General features: G+C 45.0%; 1 protein-coding gene across 5 annotated transcripts in view; it reads left to right on the forward strand.

The window, feature by feature from the left end:
• SRPX (sushi repeat containing protein X-linked) overlaps positions 1-24011 on the forward strand; it is a 263953-nt gene that overhangs the window by 168545 nt on the left and 71397 nt on the right. For 4 of the 5 annotated variants that reach the window (XM_075589677.1, XM_075589675.1, XM_075589674.1 and 1 more), the window contains 2 exons: positions 6088-6214; positions 7042-7163. The exons of the other annotated variant lie outside the window; for it this stretch is intronic. In XM_075589677.1, coding sequence (XP_075445792.1) covers positions 6088-6214; positions 7042-7163 — 249 coding nt within the window. The remainder of the gene's footprint in view (positions 1-6087; positions 6215-7041; positions 7164-24011) is intronic. 5 annotated transcript variants of the gene reach the window in all.

Genomic DNA, 24011 nt, shown 5'->3' on the forward strand with positions numbered 1-24011 from the left:
AGGGTTTCGGCCCAGAAGAAAGGTCTTGGGTTCCACTTTGTGATATCCACACTCCGGTTCTTCTGAAGACTTTCAGGAAGAAGTTTCCAAACAAACCATTTAAGGACCGTCCTGAGGCCGTTCCTGAAGGGGGGGTACTGTAAGGATTCAGGTGTCTAAGCGCCGTCAGCGCGACCATTACTCACCTCCGGTCGGTACTCAGGCGTCCAAGCATCTGCAGCGCAATTCCCACATACCTCCGTTGTCTGTCACTGGCACTCTGGCTCCTCGCCATCACAGGATTGCACCAACCGAAGAGGTGCCTGTTGAACCACAGCCTCTGCGTGTGTCCCCAGCTCCGCGCTCTATGCGCACATGTGCATCTGTCTCTGTCCCCATGCGCATACGCGCGTCAGTCACCGAATCCACGCACACACGCACGCCAGCCCCAGACATTATGTGCATGCATTCCCAGCTTACAGAGCACACGCCTAACAGAGCACTTTTAATCACTGCTCCTGCAGTGAGGCGTCGCCCCCAAGCATCACACTGTTCCATGCAAATCAATGATTACACTCAGCTGGGCTTTAACACCTCCCTCCTATCAGGGAGGACTCCTTGCAGTCCTCCAGGCCTGCCCCCTTTTCCCATTGGCCTGCCCAGCTTTATTATGCCTGTGCTTCCCATCACTCGTCGCTCGACATAGTTCTGTATGGAAGCATTTGACTACTCTCTCAGTGACTCCTCAGGTATTGACGCGGATTGGACGACTACCCCCTCTGGCTCTCAACTTCGGCTCTACCTGGACTTCGTGACTTCTGGCATCCCTGTAACACGGCTTATACCTTCGACCATCCGCAACTCTCCAATCCCTGATCTTGGCAACGGCAATAACTACTCCTCCTCTACTACCGGTACCGGCAAGTATTGTCTTCCTTACTATACCTGGCCTGGCAACACTAACACCACACTCCGGACGCGCTCCCTTTGCTGCGGGTGCGTGTATCCCTACGTCCCACCTCAGCACAGGGGACGGGTCTGGTCTGCGGGCAGCACCGGCGTAACACCTTCCTTTATAACCCCACTCTGTCCTCTCAGTCCTTGTTCTGCATAGCTTTCCTGTTGCTCCTGTGTGTGCAGTGTCTATGCCTAGCTCCCTTGTCTGTTTCAGCTCTGGTTCCTGTCCCTGCCCCTGTTTGGATTCCCTTGGTTTGAACTTGAACACTGCTTTGGATTTGACTACTCTACCTTCTCCTGCCCTGAACCCTGGCTTACGGACATCACTACGCTGCTATCTCCAACCCTTGGACCCTGGCTTACGGACATCACTACGCTGCTCTCTCCAACCCTTGAACTCTGGCACTTGGACATTACCTTCCGACCTCTGGCACCCCGGACTCAGCAAGTATACGTTAACCCTTTCTCACCAGGCTCGGCAACGCATTACCACACTTGGGCATGCCCTCACTGCTGTGGGTGCGTGTTATACCCTTACACACTTCAGTACTGGGGACTGGCTAGGTCTGCAGGCATACAGGCTTTACATGGAGGAATTTAGTAAGCAAAAAGGATTTCTTAGTGGTGTTAGTCAGCTTTATGTTTGCCTATGTCTTCCATCTACACATAAGAAAGCATTGATAATATAAACAAAACATAATTTACTGTACTCATTTAACCTTTACAGTGCCGGGGGCCCAGCAGCACCAGAGTGCCACCCGACACCCTGCACATTCATGGCATGTGATCCCTCCTGCAGGGATCACATGATGTGACTGGTGCCAGGATGATGGAAATGGAAGTGGACTTGCGTTTCGATCAGATTGGCTGCTCTGTCGTAGTGGCCAGGCTGATCTTCCCTGACCAAGTGCAAATTACATACCAGGTATGTTATAAGTGCATTGTAAAGGTTAATACAAATAAACTTGTGCAAATTGATGGATACCAAAGTAAGGGGAAATGTACAAAACTTTCTAGGGAACTAAACCATGCCAGACTTCATTAGAATATTATCTTTGCGAAATCTAGTTCAGCAACAATCTTCTTGATATTGGGAGAATCTAGGTCAACAATATTTTTTTATACTTGTCAATATGCATATGTAGTTATCTGCTCTTACAGATAGGGGTTGGTTTGTACTACTTTCTTGTCAGTTGTGAATTATAGTAGTTTTCCAATTGTGTATGAGTATCTTTACATGTCTGCAATGTGTCCCACATTCAGTTCACCCTTTCTCTAATAAAATGACTGTAAAATGAAAGCCTGGAGCTAATGTTTCCTCTCTGCAACAACAATTAGGAGGTGCTCATGGTGCTTTTTATGACTTGATAGCCCACTAGCCTGGTATAATTTTCAGTTAAAGAAAAGCCTGTTTTTGAGAAATTTGGACAAATGCTTGGTTTTGGTATACTGATGCTTTTAATGTATTCCAACATTAGCTGGGTCTTAAAGGTTTTGTTTAGGTTAGATAAAGAAAGAAACCTCCAAAAAAAGAAATATACTAAAAGTTATTTATGACAACTATATCATGCTGAAATATCAAAGATATATCTCTATCTTTAAAAAAAATCCCTGCATTGGTCAGGCGAATTTGTTTGTGTCTGGGCTGAGATGTGTTTCTTAGAGAAAGACTTATTATATTTTGAGTTGTTTAATTGTTGAAATTAATTTGTAGTGTTTCCAAGCCTTTGTTACCAGTCCTAATTATCATGCATATACAGTAGTATTGTTTCTTTGTGGACAGTAATAATGACTGCATGATTGTATTGGTAAAGTAATTTAGGAATAATGGAATGGTAAGGAAAACAGTATATATGTTTTTCATTTTATTAAACAGCAATAGAGTCAAATCTGTGAATACGAAACAGTTGTCTCATATTCTTTCTATCTGCTGAAAAAAACTTCGATAGACAAGGGAAAAAAGGTAAACCATGGAAATGTGCATATTTTTTGCATATCAGTACTATTATCAGACTTGCAATACAGTACTGCATGTAACAAGGTCTCTTTTTCTGACACAGCATCAGTTATGCAACTAAAGATACGCCCCAAAGTAGCTAGTGTGGCAGAAAGTAGTTATTTAAGTAATAATCCCAGAAGAACAGGGCATTACTGGCCAGTAGTGCCCTGGCTGGAATGGTTGAAGGCTGGAGGTGGAGCCAAGGGACTTTAACCCAGCCTTGGCATTATTGGCCAGTAATACCCTGTTCTGAGGGAATTATTAATTAATTATAGTCTAAACGGTGTAAAATTATGGGCATCATTGAAATCTCTGCTCTCCGATTGGTCAAAATTCTGGGCATTATTTATTCAGTAATGGCCCGGAATTTTTGGACCCTTGTCAAGTTTTAATTTCCAACATCAGCTTTCCTTTGTCATGCAGTGAGTGAAAACAGCTCTCAGACAGGGGAGGAGATTGGATAGGTGGCACCAGCAAGGCACTGACTCCTCCCCCTCCCTGCCTACAGAGGCACAGGAGACAGTGAGGAGAAAGGAGAGTTACTGTTCCTGTGAGTATAGAGTAGGGAGGAGGTGTCTGTGTGTCAGTAGATGGAGGAAGCTACAGTGTGTGTTTGTGTGTATTGAGGGTGTCTGCAGACTGTGTGTGTATGTTTATAGAAGGGGCTGCAGAGTGTGTGTGTATAGAGAGGGGCTGCAGAGTGTGTGTGTTAGTGTTTATTTTTATGTGTATAGAGGGGTGGTGCAGTGTGTGTTTGTGTGTATAGAGGGTGTTCAGTGTGTATATGTGACGGTGAAGGGGTACCGAGGCCAATAATAAAGGTATTATGCCTGGCGGGTGCCCCTGAGCCATATGGGGGAATTGTGATTTTCAGCTCTTCCACCCAATCATGGAATGTTAGTGCATTTGTAATAAAGATGTATGTGTATTTCTACTGTTCCAGGAGTGCCAACCAGCGGAGATGTGCAGGGCGTGAGTTTCAGGGGTGGTTTTACGGTAAAATATTGTCAGGGTGTGTTTGGGTAGAATGGTTACCCCAAAATATGTACAGTACCGGCATCTTTTATTTGAACACTTCCCGCACAGCAGGATGCGTGCGGGAAGCGTGGTGACGCGGCTTGCTGCGGCGCACTGTGACGTCACTGTCACGTGACACGCCCGGCTTCCCCGGCTTCCCCGACACCCCTGGAGTGTAAATTGAGGTAAGCGGGGGTGCGGGGAAGTAGAGGGGCACAGCAGGAGCAAGGTTCGGGGTCGGGAAGGGGGGCTAAAATGCGCCCGAAGTGGAGGGGGGGTGCGTGGAGGAAACGCGGCGGCGCGCGGTCTAGACTGGCGCCAGCCGGAGTAGACCCCGGCATGCCGCCGGCATTAGAGCGAATAAAAGCTGCCGGTACTGTACTCAGGAATCCCCCCAGATTCCTGAGGACATGAGGAACACAGACCACCGGATAAAATCCTCCCTAGAAAGCAGTTTGCAGCTCACCGCCAAATCTCCCTGCTTCAGCACAGACCAGAATAGTAAGACGGGCAGGGAACTGAATTACATTCAAAGGTCCCCGGTATATGCCCAAACCCCAGAACTCAGTGTTGGGTTCAGTACATCTCTCACCAGGTATAAGTTGGCGAGAGTTATATGTTTTTAAGTTACAGTAATGTTCAGTAGGGGTAACAATCCATTGGCATGGGAGACAGAGTGGCTACTCCACCCTCTAAGATTCAAAGTCAAGCCAGGATATGGAAGTGTTAAACCAATTGTTAGCAAGGAGGGGTATAGGAAGAAAAACTTCAATAAGCCATCCTGGCAAGATGTCTCCCTGCCCAGACAGAGCGGCACCAGGTAAGAGGGCTGGGGTCTGATATGCTAAGCGGCAAAGGTGCAAAGTTCGCACATGCCCATAGGAAAATGAGAAGCCCCCTCTGCCAGGTTTGCAAAGTATTGGCAACTCCGTGATAGGGGGATGGAAATATTCCCACGGAGAGATAGACTGCACTACAGGTGCGCCAACGAGTATTCTAAAACTTGCCTTGGAAAATCTGGGGCTATCACCAACAAGACCCAGGTACATGCTGGGTACATGCTGCAACATTTCAGTGATATTTCTGCAGAGAATAATGGCTCTTCGGATTGACACAGCAGGGGTCCCTGGCAGTCCCATTCAGTTTGAATGGGACTGCCAGGGACCCCGGCTGTTAATCCGATGGGCCATTAGTCTGTCTGCAGAAATGTCACTGAAATGGTGCAGCATGTACCTGGGTTTTCTTGGTGATTGCCCCAGATTTGTTTTAGAATATTCGTCGGCACTACAGTAGTTAGGTATAGGAATGTTAAGCCTATAAGAACCCATGCAGCCCATCAGGAATGAGAGTCATCATGCTGTAACAGATTCACCTAAGATTCATCATGCTGTAAGAGATTCGTAACAAAGATTCAGCTAAGCTTCAAGAGTTCGTAAGAACTAAGGTTCCAAGATCCAATACTACGGGAACAGAATGAAAGAAGCAGCTCCGGTGGAGTGAAACAGCAGTGGCAAGTTGCGCTGCTGACCGTGGACTGTTTCCGGCTCTTTTCGCGCGCAACTCCCGCTTTTGCAACATCTCGTTTAGGAAACAAGATATTTAGTTTTACCCCGTTCCAGTAAGTGTATTTTCATTGTAATTGTAAACCAAGCTGTGTGTGTTCATTCTGTAAATAAATCACAATTAATTTTATCTCTTGCTTTTCTCACTCAAAGGATCCGGGTATTTTAGTGTTAAAAGTTCTGGTCTCCAGTGACAGTATAGAGGGGGGGCTGCAGTGTGTGTGTGTGTGTGTGTGTGTGTGTGTGTGTGTGTGTGTGTGTGTGTGTGTGTGTGTGTGTGTGTGTGTGTGTGTGTGTGTGTGTGTGTGTGTGTGTGTGAAGATGGGCTTTAGTGTATTTACAATTTTCTTTTAATAAACAAGTACAGTAAAAGCACAAAAGAAAATGTAGATTTTTTTTTATCAAAATCAATATAACTATACAAAAGTGTCTGTTATTTATGAAAGAAATTTACAATTAGCCTATAATAAGACATAAAATAGGTTAGTGATATATTTTAACATTCATTATAATTTTGTTTCCATTTTCTATTTATTTATTTATTTTCCGGTTACATGGGATAATGTTTTATAGATTTGGAGCCTCCCAGGATTCAGTGTCCAAGTGTAAAGGATAAGACGGCAGAACCAAACAAGCTGGCTGTTAGAGTTATCTGGGACACTCCTGAGGGGCGGGACACAGCGGATGGAATATTAACAGAGTAAGTAAAATGTATAGTGAGAACCATGGCTTGATTTCCAAAAACAGAAAAGACGGTGCAAAACAGCGCTAAAACACACAATGACAATAAAATATAATAGGCAGCCAGACAAAAACTGACTGTACAGTCAGTAACTAGACAAAGGAAAAAAGATAAGCCGGCGCCAGTTCAAACCGTGACGTCACGGTTTGAACTGGCGCCGGCTTATCTTTTTTCCTATGGCTTGATTTCCACAACAACCCAATCAATTTGGTAGACACATTTTTTTTACAAACAGTCAACTACTGTAATAAACATGGAAACAATCTTTTTCCATTGGTATATACTGTCATTTTGGTTTCAAAGGATTTAATCTTCATTTATGGTTAATGACTATCTTGGTATAAATCTATGAATCAAGGTTTACAGTAAACATCAAGTGATAACATTTGTACACTTCAAAAAAAATCTATTTGTTAATTTGCCTGGTGAAAAAAATGTTAGCCTGCACTGTATAAATAATAGAAATAAACAAATAGTGGAATAAGAGTTTGTATCTAGTGAGAGCCTACATTGGTGAGTGAATGATTAAACAAATGAGATATAGAAGAATGTGCAAATGAATAGGATGCATTTTCTGGTTCTGATACTATTCACGGACTAGACAGCTCTGGAGCACAGAGCTCCACATATCTTCTTGACATTACAGAGATGCCCTGCTTATATCCTCAGTTGGGCAAAATGTATGTGACATGTATTTCCTATTGTTAAACTAACATTCTGATTCTATCAAGGCTTTTATGTTGCAAATTCAGGAGTGAATTTAACAATGTTACTCTTTTTTTCAGTGTTGTTTTGAAAGGCCTGCCATCAGGTTCCGATTTTCCAGAAGGGGACCACAAAATCCAGTATACTGTGTTTGATAGAGCTGAGAACAAAGCATCTTGTAAATTTAATGTGAAAATCAGAGGTATGAAAACAACTGAAATATTTTTACCATTTTATAACAGGGACGTATCACTGTTGAGAATAACTGTCTCTAAATCCAGCAGTGTGCTGGTTTATTGCACAGGCAATGAACCAGACGCCACCTGGCTGATTAGGACTGTTAGAAAAAGCCTGATCTAAGAAACAGGAAGATTTCCTTAGCCCACAACTGGTCTCACCAGAGGAAAATATGTATTGATGCACACAGAAGGACGGTATGCTAACAGCAAGACAAAGGGACAAGACTTCAATGCCTGTACACAGACATTTCAATAGCACATAAGGCCTGGGACATAAAACATTGAAGCTCGCTGAGGCGCGCTCCTGCTCTGCCTTACAGGCGAGGCAGTGAGCGCGCTCAGGGGGCGGGGCGGAGGCGGAGCAGAGGCGTGCCAGGAGGCGGAGCGGGAGGCGGGGCTAGTCCCCCGCTCCCATTGGATGGGAGTGGTCACGTGACCGCTCCTCTGCTTCCCCGAGCAGCAAATTTCAAACCTGCCTGTCTGTTCCAAGTTTCTCAACCTCCGCACGCATCAGCGCGCATGCGGAGGGGGAAACTATAGCCGAGCTGATGACAGATGCAGGGGCTTTGTGCATCTTCTCAGCGCAGCTCAGCCCGCCTCAGCGACGCTTAAACTTACTATGTCCCAGGCCTTATGGTGCGGACCCAGGAGAGCCGAGAGGCCTTCCCCTATAGCTACAAGAACAGATAAGAGACTTTCTTGTTGGACGTGTGTGTGTATAGCAAATGGAAATATTACTGTATGCTCGCTTGCATGTCTTAGATAAGCCTGCAACCCCGCCTTTCACCATTATTACCCAGCACACAGCACTTCCACTGCAGCAAGGGATTCTGGGAAATGACATGCAAATCAGCACACCGTGCCACCTTTTGCTTCAAAACCATTCAACATGGTTCCTGTTGCAGGGTACATGCAACTACACACGTGGGTTTCTTGACAAGGCTTATTTATTGAGCCTTAAAAGATATACAGCACACAAAACAAAAATAGCTTTTCATCAGCAACAAACGAAAACAGTTTCTCTTTAGCAGACAGTCTATAAATCAGGCAGTAACAAATTTCCTATGCAGGGGACAGACAGTTCACAATCCAACTACCTTGCTACTCAGACCTTGTTTCAGGAATCTCTTTAGCAATCTCTTTAGCAGCTTACTCCTCACTCCTCAACAGACAGCCTCCATGTGTCTACAGCCTGGGTTTTAACACACCTTGATTAGGCAGCTGGGATCCAACTAATTGTCCTGAGGTTCCCAGCTGAAGTTAACCTAGTCAGTGCTGCACTGCAGACTAGACATAGGTTTTCCAGGCATATAACTGGTGGCTTTTGTTTACCCTGTCACATTCCTCCCCTGTTAGTGTGTGGCTGGGGCTACGCACGGCTGAAGCCCGACCATCCACCCCTTCTCTAGAAAAGAAGTAAGCATTTGCGTTCTCTTTTCCCGGCCTATGCTGAATCTCAAATGAGAAGGGTTGGAGGGCCATATACCACCTAGTCAATCTAGCATTGGGATCCTTCATGCTATTTAACCACTTCATGATCCGTCACCAAAGTAAAATGGACTCCTGCCAGGTAATGCCTCAAAGCCTCGATTGCCCACTTTACTGCGAGGCACTCTTTCTCAATCACTGAGTAGTTTTTTTCCATTGGGAACAATTTCCTACTCAGGAAAAGGATAGGATTTTCAACTCCCTCAAACTGTTGTGACAACACTGCCCCTAGCCCTATCTCTGATGCATCTGTTTGCACAATAAAAGGGCTGTTGAAGTCTGGGCTTCTAAGGATGGGACCCTCTGATAGACACCTTTTTATGTCCTCAAAGGCTCTCTGACAATCCCTTGACCACACCACTTGTGTAGGGGCACACTTTTTTGTGAGGTCCGTTAAAGGGGCTGCGTACCTGCGTTTTTGTTTGGGGGGTCGGAACTTCTATCAGGGCAGCTACCTTGTCGGCTAGTGGCCTTACTTTTCCACCTCCCACTGCATACCCTAAGTATTTGGTTTCCGCTTTACCCAAGGCACATTTCTTAGGGTTGGCTGTGAGCCCTGCCTCTCTTAGAGATTTCAGCCTATTTAGATGGGCCTGCCAGTGTTTACTAAAAATGACAATGTCATCTAGGTAGGCTGCGGCATAAGTCATATGGGGCCTCAGTACCTTATCCATGAGTCTCTGAAATGTGGCTGGGGCTCCATGCAGTCCAATTGGCATTGTCACAAACTGGTATAAACCCATGGGAGTGGCAAAGGCTGTTTTGCATTTGGACTTTTCCTCTAAGGGTATTTGCCAGTATCCTTTTGTCAAGTCCAACGTGGATATATATTCCGCGTTACCAAGGGCGTCAATTAATTCGTCCACCCTTGGCATCGGATATGCGTCAAACTTGGATACCACATTGACATTTCGGAGGTCCACACAAAATCTTACCTTCCCATCGGGTTTAGGGACCATAATTAGTCGACTACACCTCTCACTGCATGATTCCTCAATCACTCCTAAGTGTAACATTTCTTGTACCTCCTTCTCTACCAGAGCCCTACGACTTTCAGGCAACCTATAAGGACGGGAACGTACTTTTACCCCAGGTGCTGTCTCGATCGCATGGGAAATTAAGTTAGTTTGTCCTGGTAAGTCAGAAAAAACATCCTGGAATTGAGTAATTATTGCTAACAAGTCCCCTTTTTGTTTAATGGACAACTGTTAACCCATTGGGATTTTATCGTCACTCACGATAATCTCCCGTGGAGGCTGAGGACCCAAGTCCATTTCCTCCTCCACCGGGTGGATGAATAGAGACCGCTGCATCTTCCAGGGTTTCAGCAAGTTCACATGGTAAATTTGTTTACCCTTCCTGGACACTGGTTGAGCGATCTCGTAATCCACATTACCCGTACGGCGGAGTACTTCGAATGGGCCCTGCCATTTGGCCAGGAGTTTACTCTCCCAACTGGGTAACAATAACATCACCTGGTCTCCTGGGTGAAACACTCTCATGCAAGCATTCTGATTGTAATGTCTCTCCTGACTGTCCTGGGTTGATCTAAGATTTTCCCTGGCAAAATGGCCAACCACATCTAGGCACTTCCTAACGTCTAGTACATATTGCAGGGTATTCTTAGAAGGGGACCGCTGTTCCTCCCAGGACTCCTTTAGGAGGTCTAGGATACCCCGGGGTTGGCGGCCATAGAGCAATTCAAATGGAGAGAATCCCGTGGAGGCCTGGGGGAGTTCCCGCACTGCAAACAGCAGAAAAGGTAGAAGTTCATCCCAGGCTCTCTTCTCTGAATCTACAAATTTAGTCAGCATCCCTTTTAGAGTTCGGTTAAATCTTTCCACCAATCCATCAGTCTGTGGATAGTAGACCGATGTCTGAACTGACTTGACCTCTAGAAACTTTAAGACATCCTGCATCAGTTTAGCCATTTGTACACTGGCGACACACTTTATTCGAGCTCGGCTAGTCCCACGAATTCGGGTATACCCGGGTGTATTGAGGTTTGTTTTCTGCCCGAGTGCATTGAGGTATTTTCAGGCAGGGATTGAAGCATTTTATTCCCGCTGGCTGCAATACTGCACAGTATATATATATATACTGCATTACAATTCATGAATTTATGCCATCTGGTAGACACGCGAAGCATTGCAGCCTATTAAATCCTAATCATTATCATTTAACAGATCAGCCGCCCGTCAGCCAGGCATGAACCCAGGCTGGGAAGGCAAACGCAACGGGGCTTGTCAGAGGTGAGGAGCGGTGCATTCCAGGTATCTGCCAGGTACATACTGGGTATTTGCTCGAATAAAGTGTGTCGGTGCAGTACCTTGGCCTGTAAACATAACCTGGGGAAGTCCAACCCGTGAGAACAGTTACAACAACTTGTTGGCTTCTTGCTTCGATGTTGCTGTTCTCAGGGGGAACGCCTCAGGATATCTTGTCGCATAATCAACTATGACAAGGATAAACCTGTGTCCTTTCGCAGAACGTTCTAGAGGTCCTACCAAGTCTACCCCAATCCTCTCAAAGGGAACTGACACCAAGGGTAGAGGAACCAAAGGGGCTGTTTTTTTTCCTTTTGGACTAGTTAACTGGCACTCCGGACATGCTGCACATAGCTTAGCAATATCACTATGCATCCCTGGCCAATAGAATCGGGATGAAATACGGTCCAATGTTTTATCCCTGACCAGGTGACCACCCCAAGGGACAGTATGGGCTAGAGTGAACACAGATTTAACAAACGCCTTGGGAACTAATATCTGTCTGGTGACCTCCCCTGTTTGTGTCTGCCTATTCACCCTATATAGGATATCATTTGATAGCTCAAAATGGGGGAATACTATCACCTCTTGTGCATCTAAAATCTGTTCATCAATTTTCACCACCTTGTCATACTGTCTAGCAAGGACTGGGTCTTCCCTTTGTTTCTGGCGAAAGTCAGGGAGGTACAGGTCTGGTAAATCTCCAGGGCCCATATCCCCCTCCCTTTGGCCATCCCCAGCCATCACTTGTGACCTCTGACTACTAGAATGGTCACCTTGAGACCCAGATTTCTGCAACCAGTCCTGTTTGTCCAAGCGTATTTGCTTCCGAGTCTTTTGAACCCGGTGTCTACTGGGAAAAAGGTCTGCCGAGAAGGGGAACAGTTTGCCAGGGTTCTCCTGAGCCCTAGAAGGAGGCTCCTCGTGAAAGACTGGGGCCATTAGGTCCGAAAAGAAAGGCCAGTCCCGACCGAGCACAACAGGGGCAGGGAGCCAAGGAGCAACTCCTACTTCGAGATAAGCCTCCTGACCTTTTACCTGTAGCCGGATTTTGGCCGTCGGATAGCGTTTTACATCGCCGTGTATACATTCTATACTCCATGGGGAGTCAAAAGAACACACGTTGGGCGGTAAAAGTTCCTGGAGGACCAGAGTTTTCCCAGAGCCCGAATCTACAAGGGCCTGGACGGTTTTTCCCCCAATCAGGGCTGGAAGTAGCCAGGGCTTGTAATTTTCCTTAGTAAAAGCCGAGGTGACGGTTCTGCTGAATGAAAAATCCATCAGTGGACAGTCCACATACCGGTGGCCTTGTTCTCCGCAGGCGGAACATGGAGAGGGTTCCCTCGCAGGAGGGGGCTGTGGATAGCACTCTGTTGGGTCCTGTGGGCGACGTCCTCAGACGTTCCTCTCACTTTGCGACGAGCCAACATCCGGAAGGAGATGAGGGTCTCTGCGGGGACCAGCATTTGGACTCCGTTCTTGCTGGAACGACTGCTCCTTCCTTTGGACTTGGTGGTGCCGTGGCGGGCCGTAGGTTCCCCATTGATCCGACCTCCCTCTTTGGGCGTCCGCCAGTGCCGGTGGAGTCGGGTCCAGGACACTCGCCTGCTGCTCAGCCCCAAGGAAGTTCTCCACGAGTTGGAACGCCAAAGCTAGGGTTTCAGCAGCGTGGCGTTTTACCCACGAGCGTGCGGGAGGGGGTATTACCTGTAGGAATTGTTCCAAAACCACCTGCTCAAGAATTGCCTCCTTAGTGCACTCCTCGGGTTGTATCCAGCACGTACACAAGTCCAATAATTGCTGAGCGAGGACCCGGGGTCTCATCTTAGCGGTGTACTTCATGTTCCGGAACTGCTGCCGGTAGGTCTCTGGGGTCAGACCTAAGCGATCCAGTATGGCGGATTTTACTTGTCGGTAGTCCATTGCCTGATCTGTTGGAAGGCCCTGATATGAGGCCTGAGCTTCCCCTATGAGGAGCGGGGCCAAAGCAGTTGCCCAGCGATCTGCAGCCCAGCCCTGAGCTTCGGTGACTCTTTCAAATGTTAGTAAAAAAGCCTCCTGATCCTCATTCAGAGCCATTTTACTAAGGAGTATCGGGGGTCTGCCAGCCAGTTCTGCACTGGCAGACCCTTGGAATTGGGTCAGCAGCTTGGCAATCCACTCATCCTGTGCTGTTTGTAGTCTTTCATCTCTCTCTGCTTGCAGCCGGGCCTGCTCACACAGAAACGCTTTCAACATTTCTTCCATTCTTGTGTGTGTGTGTGTGGCCCTTTAACTGCAGGACCCTTTTGAAAAAAATCAAATCTCACTTCTTGACACCATATGTTGCAGGGTACATGCAACTGCACACGTGGGTTTCTTTACAAGGCTTATTCATTTACAGTGGCGACACACTTTATCCTTAGTAGGCTAGAGCCGCAAGCCGGGAGATTTCCCGGCTTGCTCGTTTTTTTCCCTCGGCGTGCCGCGCGTCATCGATGCGCGGTCACGCTTCATTGGGAGCGTGCGCGCATGGCGTGCGTGCCCAGGGCTCCCCGAGGGAGCCCTGGGTTGCTCTATTGTGGGGGATGGCGATGGGGGGCTCCGAGGGACCCGGTGGACCCGGAGAGGGGAGGGGGGTGCCTCGATCGGAGGACCGATCCTCCGAGGCTCCGGCGCGCGTACGAGACATCTCGGCGCGCGCCCAGTATCTGTCACGGCCGAGACCGGGTAAAGGTAAGAATAAACTCGGCCGTGACTGTAGCCTTAAAAGATATACAGCACACAAAACAAAAATAGCTTTTCATCAGCAACAAACGAAAACAGTTTCTCTTTAGCAGACAGTCTATAAATCAGGCAGTTACCCTTTTCCTATGCAGGGGACAGACAGTTCACAATCCAACTACCTTGCTTCTCAGACCTTGTTTCATGAATCTCTTTAGCAATCTCTTTAGCAGCTTACTCCTCACTCCTCAACAGACAGCCTCCATGTGTCTACAGCCTGGGTTTTAACACACCTTGATTAGGCAGCTGGGATCCAACTAATTGTCCTGAGGTTCCCAGCTGAAGTTAACCTAGTCAGTGCTGCACTGCAGACTAGACATAGGTTTTCCAGGCATATAACTGGTGGCTTTTGTTTACCCTGTCACAGTTCCCCTATAGGCTTAAGCGTGCTGCATGGTCACAGCTTTGAGCACAGCCAGGGTTAAGATGCATAGCCAGTAAACCCACCCACAGATAGACTGTTTCTACTGGGGTTGGTTATACTGGGTATGCAAAATGAAGCAGGGATCGGTTTTACCATACTTAGTTAATTTATGGTGGGTAAAAAAAGTGACAAAAACCCTCCACAGCAAAGCATATAGCGAATGGAAATATTACTGTATGCTCACTTGCATGTCTTAGACAGGTCTGCAACCCCACCTTTCACCATTATCAAAAATACAAAGTGCAATACCTATATATTCTACTGAAAAAGGGTCATTTAGTTTAACCCTTTGGCCAAAGCATTGTAAGCATGCGAGCCACTGTGTATTTTTGTCACATTGGAAGTAGCTTTGGGCATCTTTGTTTGTTTTTGTTGTTGCATACATTTAGCCACAAGGGACTGATGCTGTGACCAGAGTCTACTCCACCACTTGTGGGGAAAAAAAACCCTATGGAATTTAAAATGGCCACTCAGCTGAAGTCAAATACAGACTCTTTAAGAATGGGGAAGAAAATGTGTTCCTGGTGTAAAGGACCCAGCCACATGGAGCAGTGTCCACTCAGGCCTTATTCGGACGATGAGGATGATCCCTACGTGGCCTCAGAAAAAGTGCAGCAGCCAGAGGAATATTTTTTTCAATGTGCCAGGGAACTGCAGCAGCAAGCAATGCACTGTGGACACACGGAAGGTACAGACGTTTTTCTGGCAAGTGCACATCCGGTATCACTGATGAGAAGGAATGTGTGCACAGTGTTACTGATGTTTCAGAACCTACCAAAGTAAAGAAGAAAAAGAAAACGTCTACAGAGATGCCTGTGAGAGATACGAACTCTGCAAGCAAAGTCTATTCACGTGTAGGACTACCAGCTGGGGTTCTAGTGAATACAGTGAAAACAGCTGCAATTGCGCCTCCTTAGGTCAGGAAAAAAAATACACCTCAGCAGAAATCCTCCCAAGGGGGGTATGATCGCCGCACAGCCGCAATGAATCAATGAAGGCTGATGTGTGAATGTAAAAAAAGCTTTATTCTCACACGGTGCAAGCGAATCCTCTTACGCGTTTCAGCCTGCAAGGCCTTTGTGAAAGAGTGACCCGCTTGCATAAAAAACACCCAGTTATAGTCTGTACATATTGCCACACCCGTATACTTTGCCCAATGAACAAGCAACAGGTGCATACCATCAGACACCCACAACCTTGATGTCAATTAAAATATAACGCAATAAAATGACCACATAATTATCATCACCATTATGTATGTATCTGATAACCCAGACAATGTGTATAATAATAAGAAAAACAAAATAATGTGTTAATGATGTGGTCATGGTTAAAAACAAAGAATTATATAAATGCACCCAATGTGTTTTTGGTAAAGCAGTAAATCCATTATGTTATTGTACTCATATATCCGATTGCATGGAATAAATTGTATACAGAGACAATGAGATATTTTCAAAACCGATATTACCCCTAAGGGGTTAAGGAAAATTGGTAACCATATAAGAGATCACATATTTACAATCAATAATACAGTCCATAATGACAATACAACATGATAAATCTATCAACACATGGTTAATGGGTATGTTCTAAAACCTTAAGTTAATATAAGGAGGGAACAAGCAGGGGAAAGGAAGGGGGGAGGGGAAAAGGGGTGGGGAGGGGGAAGGGGGGGAAAGGGAACAAGGGAGGGGAAAGGGGGGGAAAAGAGAGGGGGGAGGCGGGGGGAAAGGGGAAGGGGAGAGGGGGGGGAAGAGGAGGGAAGGGGGAGAGGGGAACCCTCCTTACCCCCTCCCCCCTCCTCCCCACCCACAGTCCGTCCCATCCCCTCTTCCCCTTCCCTCCTCTTCGCCCCCCCTCTCCCCTTCCCCTTTCCCCCCGCTCCCCCCCTCTTTCCCTCCCCCTTCCCCCTCCCTTGTTCCCTTCCCCCCCCCCTTCCCCCTCCTCACCCCTTTCCCCCTCCCCCCTTCCTTTCCCCTGCTTGTTCCCTCCTTATATTAACTTAAGGTTTTAGAACATACCCATTAACCATGTGTTGATAGATTTATCATGTTGTATTGTCATTATGGACTCTATTATTGATTGTAAATATGTGATCTCTTATATGGTTACCAATTTTCCTTAACCCCTTAGGGGTAATATCGGTTTTGAAAATATCTCATTGTCTCTGTATACAATTTATTCCATGCAATCGGGTATATGAGTACAATAACATAATGGATTTACTGCTTTAACAAAACACATTGGGTGCATTTATATAATTCTTTGTTTTTAACCATGACCACATCATTAACACATTATTTTGTTTTTCTTATTATTATACACATTGTCTGGGTTATCAGATACATACATAATGGTGATGATAATTATGTGGTCATTTTATTGCGTTATATTTTAATTGACATCAAGGTTGTGGGTGTCTGATGGTATGCACCTGTTGCTTGTTCATTGGGCAAAGTATACGGGTGTGGCAATCTGTACAGACTATAACTGGGTGTCTTTTATGCAAGCGGATCACTCTTTGACAAAGGCCTTGCAGGCTGAAACGCGTAAGACGATTCGCTTGCACCGTGTGAGAATAAAGCTTTTCTACATTCACACATCAGCCTTCATTGATTCATTGCGGCTGTGCGGCGATCATACCCCCCTTGGGAGGATTTCTGCAGTGCTGTCTACATCGCCTGCACGCCGAGCTGCTGGAGATCACTTGCTGTTCCTGTGGATGAACCCGGAAGCCTTGCTGATGCCGCCGGTCAGGTGACCACCTACCGCGCCGGAGCGGATGCAGGGTTGGCGGTGAAGAGGACATTGGCGTTCCACAGTGCTGGGGCGCCACATCTGTCCCAACATTTATGCTACATCAAGCCGAGATCTGCTAGCAGGAGCAGCTACATCATTCCAGAGAGGACAGGCATAGTGTCAACAACCCCAAAGTCAGTCACGTGAGTCTTTTTATCTCAACTCTTTTGGTGCTTGCAGTGAGCCAGTTGCTGGAAGAGATATCACGCACATTATACTTATTCTGTCTGGGGTTGACCATGCTTATTTCCCATGAATATATTAATTAAATCAGCAGGAATGTACTATTTCTTAGCGCCTGGTGGGTTAATCATTGATTTACCCGTTATATACATCTAGAAAAATACACCTGTTAACACCAAAATGGAGGACAAGATGCAGCATTCCTGTAATTAACCCTGTACCCCACGGAAGATTGGCCCTTCCGGTCCTATGAGGATAAGGATGAAGATGTCTCTTATGGGGAACCCGAACCGAGTCACACCCACAAAACACCCCAAGAATGGTGTAGGTGTCTAAACTCAGTACACACAAAACAAACAGGTCTCTATAACCCCGAATATTCCAACCAGCTAATGCAACTTGCAAGAAAAGTATGGTGGATTCTGTGAAACTGCTAAAGTTTCAAACAAAGAATGAAACCCCGGTACCCCTGATGGAACGGAGTCGTCCAAAGCAAAAAAGGCAGAAAAAGAAAAGAGGTTCTCCAATTACCATGGAAAGATCAGACACGTCCGCAGATCCTGCGGAGGTAAAGGGGGGCCAAGATGCCCTGCAGCCTAGAGGAAATGGAGACTTCGTACCGTGGATGACCGAATATACAGAGTGCCCAAGGCATGATTACTAATCTGAAACAGAAGAATGAGGAGACACTGAAAGAGGTTACAGTTTTCCAGCAAGAGGTTCGCAATTGCCATAAAGAGGTGAAAGTTTCTCAGAATGAGGTTCACACTCTCCGCATAGAACTGAATGCCTCACACCAGGAGGTCAACAGTGTCCGGACAGAGGTGGAGATATCGCAGAATGAGATTCATACTCTCCGCATAGCACTGAATACCTCACACCAAGAGATCAGCAGTTGCCTCACAGAACTGGAAGTCTCTAAAAAGGAACTTCAGTCTCTCTGAGGAGCTGGAAATCTCTTAAAAAGCTATCGTCAGCCTTACTATGGATCTTTAAGTATCATAGAAGGAGTTTCAAACCCTCAACATAGAAATAGAAGTCTCTACGCCAGGAGACCGGGAGTCTCAACTCAGAAGTGCATAAAAGGAGGCACTGAATATTACAGAGACTGCAAAAAGGGAAAATACAAGGCTGAAAGAAGAAAAATTTGATTTGACAGACCACGTCAAAGAAAAGAAGGAAAAGCTGCACGAGCTACAAAAAACAAAGAAACTATTGGAAGATGAAAAGTTTGCAGTATTGGAGCAACACACACAAGCAGAGCACCTTTTGCAAAACCAACTGCAAGGTGTACGTTCGCACATCCAGAATGCCGAGGAGAAGCACCAAACTCTGCAGGAAGAATATCTGCAGGCTGCTAAAGAAGTACAAGTGCTTCAGGAACATCTGATTACCCAATGTCCCCCCGCAGAGCAGCATGAGGAACTGAAGGCTACCCTGAAAACACCAGAGCTTCGCTGGGGGCCAAGTTTAGGGGCCAGGTGACTCGATACAAGAGGGAGCACAAGAAGTTCCAGAAACTGAAGCAAGCCACTGCGGCCTTGGCAAAGAAATTCACAGTGCTCCACAATATAATGAAGGATACGTAGAAGCAAGCTCAGAGAAAGCACAGTGAAGAAATAAAGACCCTAAGAGGAGAATTGCAGGATGCACTCAAGAAACGAGGATCTCTCGCGGATGAATTAAACTTGCAGAAAAACATTAACAGAAGTACATTTTTGGTGCACATCACAATAGTAATTTTTAATTTTTGTGAATAGATATAGTGAAAAACCAAGGTAAAAAGTAAAAATAAAAATAAAATATTATTAAAACACGTTGAGCTGATGTTACTGATCCCAGACCAACAACACTAATGAAAAGTGACTTCACAAGAACTGCCAGGTACTGAGACCTTAATGTGCTAATCACTGTTTGAACCTCCTGCTAGATGTTCATTAATCAAGTTTCAAACCTGCCAATCAATGCGAAATCACTGATGCAAAATATAAAGGAGCGTCATCACACATATATAGCATGTGCCATAGTAAAACATTAGCTTAGCAGGCTGTGTACTACTGCAAATTTAGCAGTCCGTTTGAGCAATAATAAATCCAAAAGGTCGGGTTGCACAGTTTATAAGGGGATTCCCTCAGTGGCTAAACTATCATATAAACGCTACTTGCTTTCAAATAGCACAGCTCCAACATCGCTGTCAACTTGACTGGGAGTCCCTGTGACTAGTGACAGACCATGTAGAGATTAGTAAACAACTGCCAACCCGAAATAAGGTAAAGTATAAAGAAATCAATGCTTGATACTTAGCTAAATAGCCGCTGTACTCTGCTCCGCAGCGTTACACAGCACTGCTAGGACGCTCCTGCTGTAGACAGGTTGTTGTGGGATCAGCTGCTCAACGTGATGTGGCGTCACCACGCCACAGTGCCCACGCCCTACGCGTTTCTCTCCAGGCGGAGCTTCGTCAGGGGCGGCTGACGAAGCTCCGCCTGGAGAGAAATGCGTAGGGCGTGGGCACTGTGGCGTGGTGACGCCACATCACGTTGAGCAGCTGATCCCACAACATCCGGTCTACAGCAGGAGTGTCCTAGCAGTGCTGTGTACCGCTGCGGAGCAGAGTACAGCGGCTATTTAGCTAAGTATCAAGCATTGATTTCTGGATACTTTACCTTATTTCGGGTTGGCAGTTGTTTACTAATCTCTACATGGTCTGTCACTAGTCACAGGGACTCCCAGTCAAGTTGACAGCGATGTTGGAGCTGTGCTATTTGAAAGCAAGTAGCGTTTATATGATAGTTTAGCCACTGAGGGAATCCCCTTATAAACTGTGCAACCCGACCTTTTGGATTTATTATTGCTCAAACGGACTGCTAAATTTGCAGTAGTACACAGCCTGCTAAGCTAATGTTTTACTATGGCACATGCTATATATGTGTGATGACGCTCCTTTATATTTTGCATCAGTGATTTCGCATTGATTGGCAGGTTTGAAACTTGATTAATGAACATCTAGCAGGAGGTTCAAACAGTGATTAGCACATTAAGGTCTCAGTACCTGGCAGTTCTTGTGAAGTCACTTTTCATTAGTGTTGTTGGTCTGGGATCAGTAACATCAGCTCAACGTGTTTTAACAATATTTTATTTTTATTTTTACTTTTTCACTATATCTATTCACAAAAATTAAAAATTACTATTGTGATGTGCACCAAAAATGTACTTCTGTGAATGTTCTTGTGACTGTGTCACGTGTTCATTCAATTGTTAATACGATTAACTTCTGTACATTGGTAGCACTCATTTGTGTTATTAATTGACACTTGTAAACTATATTCATTGAAATTGTTTATTACTCATGAGTGAGCGGTGTGAAATGTCTTGCGTTGTGTAAACTTGCAGAAAAGCCTAGAAGTTGAAGAGCTTGAAAGACTGAGAAATTAGATTACAGTACTGCAGGGAGAGAGAGAGTATGCAAAGACTTTACCGTCAGTGGTTACAACCTTGCAGTCTGAAAAGATGAAGTCGGAGAAAAAGGTTACAGAATTAAAACAGAGTGAGGCGCTGCGTACCAGTAAAGTACATGTGTCTCCACTACAGGAAAAGTTATTGGCCCTGCCCAAGCGTCGGTATCCCACAGCGACTAATGTCCATGAAGACAAGGGTACAGTGAGAGCTGGGGACACCGCTCAACTGCAAAACGAGATTGCAAAGTTTTAACTGCCTGAGCAAGCACTAGCTAAACCTTCAGCTGCCGAAAAGGCAGCAAACAAAGGTATGAGTGCAGAATCAAAACAAGAAGAATCCTTATCTGATGAAGCTGAAAAGATAAGACATTTTCTGAAAATGGATGTGGAATCGCAACTCCATTCCAAAGAAGCTGAACCGGCAACTGAATTGAGTGAAAAAAGAATTGCAGAAGGACAGCTTCAAGAGCTGAAAACTCCAATAGCTATTCTTGAACGCTCTTAAATGATACCATGAAATGGCATGAGTCTAGGATAGTAGAAATAGATTCCGGACATCAGACAGAATTCAAAAGTAAGTTGACAGAGGCTTTGCAAGACCTGAGCAAGGATTACATGGAATGGACATTTAGTGCTAAAATGAAGTCCATGGAAAAGATGGCGAGAGAAAACTATTTGCGTAAACACTCTGCGACTGTCGCCATACAGTCTGCCTACAAAGAGAGGATTGTCCAACTCAGGGAAAATCTCATGACCACGCGGTCCATAGAAAGACTGTATTTGGAAAAAGTCCTCCTCAAGCTACTGAGGAGTGCTGATCTCAAGCACCTTCTGGAGGAAACACTAATAACCTGGAGGTAGGGGCGGGACTGAGGGTTCTCGTACTCCATCCACTCTCATTCGAGCCACAGAGATATCTCGAGTGCGAGTAGAAGGATGGGCTTTGACCGTGGTAAGACTGAACTTCCTACAAACAGGGAAGGTATGTAACATGGACTTATCACTGTTGAGAAAAACTGTCTCTAAATCCAGCAGTGTGCTCGTTAATTGCACAGACAATCAACCAGACTCCACCTGGCTGATTAGAACTGTTCTCTATGAAACAGGAAGAAAATTTCCTTAGCCCACAACTGGTCTCAACAGAGGAAAATATGTCTTGATGCACACAGAAGGACTGTATGCTAACAGCAAGACAAGCGGACAAGACCTCTATATCTGGACATGGACATTTCCATAGCACATAAGGATGCAGACCCAGGAGAGCAGAAAGGCCCCTCCCTGCAAGACCAGATAAGAGGCTTTCTTGTTGGACTGTTGTATGTGTATATATGTGTGTGTGTGTGTGTGTGTGTGTGTGTGTGTGTGTGTGTGTGTGTGTGTGTGTGTGTGTGTGTGTGTGTGTGTGTTTGGGGTGGTAATTAGATTAACTACCTACCTAGTTAGAGAGGGCTGGAGTAAAGGTGTAGATATTCTCCAAAGCGGTGAAGGCCTTTATTTTGTTTATTTTGAAGTTTTTCTGTGTTAAAGGAACAGGAGCAATCAAGCCTTATTTTAGTTTCACCTTTAAAACGGTCTCCATTCATATATCTGGACACATCTCCTACACATTTCATAAAGGGATTATGTTCACAGTTATTAGCAACACAACTGGGGAAACTGTTTGAAGTTTTATTAATAGATGATATTCAGGAAATCCAGATAATACAATTCATCGTAATTGGCAGCATGGTTCCAGAGGGGATGTAGGTATTGCCAAACTAATCATATTAATTTCCTTGAAGTACAGTAAGTAGGTATATAGATAAGAGAAGTACAGTTGATTTAGTTTATGTAGATTTTTGCAAAGGCTATTTATATGATTCTATTGGCCCACGGGACCTACAAGATTTTGCAGCCATTTTTACTTTCTGAAAAGGAAGGATAACCGTGGTAACTATATTGAGAGACAGGGGGTCCCTGGAGCTAAAAAAAATAGCACGGTTCAACTCCAGAGGATCTCCTGTTTCCAGTGCTCTGAATAAATCAATAAAATGTTAAAACAAGCAGCTGGGATTGCTGCTTTAATGTTACAAATTAGGGAAATTGGTCTGGTTATCAGTATTTTTACTAGAATTGAGAACTAGTTGAAAGATTGGCAACTGAGAAATGCCATCAATGGAAGATATTCAGACTGGGAGAGAGTTGTAAGTGGAATACCTCACAGTTCTGTATAGATCCACTACTTTCTAATGTATTTATTAATGACCTAGACCTGGGTATAGAGGGGGGCTCCATATTTGATGATTACACTAAATAATGTATATGTGTAAAAGCAGAGCAGGATGCAATTTCTCTGCATATAGGCTTGGATAAACTGGAAGTGTAGGCAAGTAATATTTTATGAAGAAAATAATCCTGTCACGGAAGTCCAGCACTCTGTAGGTATGTGTGAAAATATATAAACTTTTATTGGTGGACTAATCAAAGTTTTGGTACAAACATGGACCTTTGTCAAGATAACATTTAATACAGGAAACAAAGGGGGTTTTCATTTGTGAATCATGAGTAAATATTCTACTTACAAACTTAATAGGGACAAATATTCAGTAGGTCAACCTGTGATGGAGAACGATTTAGGAGTGATTGTAGATAGAAGGCATTTCAATAGTGCTGTATGTCAGGCAGTAGCTGCAAACAGGATTGTATCACGCATAAAAAAAGTATATAAAAGGGAATAGAGCTGATTTTTGTACTATACAGTATACAGTTGTGTGAAAAAGAAAGTACACCCTCTTTGGATTCTATGGTTTTACATATCAGGACATAATAACAATCATCTTTTCCTTAGCAGGTCTTAAAATTAGGTAAATACAACCTCCGGTGAACAACAACACATGACATATTACACTGTGTCATGATTTATTTAACAAAAATAAAGCCAAAATGGAGAAGCCATGTGTGAAAAACTAAGTATACCTTATGATTCAATAGCTTGTAGAACCACCTTTAGCAGCAATAACTTGAAGTAATCGTTTTCTGTATGACTTTATCAGTCTCTCACATCGGTGTGGAGGAATTTTGGCCCACTCTTCTTTACAACGTTGCTTCAGTTCATTGAGGTTTGTGGGCATTTGTTTATGCACAGCTCTGTTAAGGTCCTGCCACAGTATTTCAATCGGGTTGAGGTCTGGACTTTGACTGGGCCATTGCAACACCTTGATTCTTATCTTTTTCAGCCATTCTGTTGTAGATTTGCTGGTGTGCTTGGGATCATTGTCCTGTTGTATGATCCAATTTCGGCCAAGCTTTAGCTGTCGGACAGATGGCCTCTGATTTGACTCTAGAATACTTTGGTATACAGAGGAGTTCATGGTCGACTCAATGACTGCAAGGTTCCCAAGCCCTGTGTCTGCAAAACAAGCCCAAATCATCACCCCTCCACCACCG

Source organism: Ascaphus truei, chromosome 3 (assembly GCF_040206685.1).
Source record: "Ascaphus truei isolate aAscTru1 chromosome 3, aAscTru1.hap1, whole genome shotgun sequence".
Lineage (NCBI taxonomy): Eukaryota > Metazoa > Chordata > Amphibia > Anura > Ascaphidae > Ascaphus > Ascaphus truei.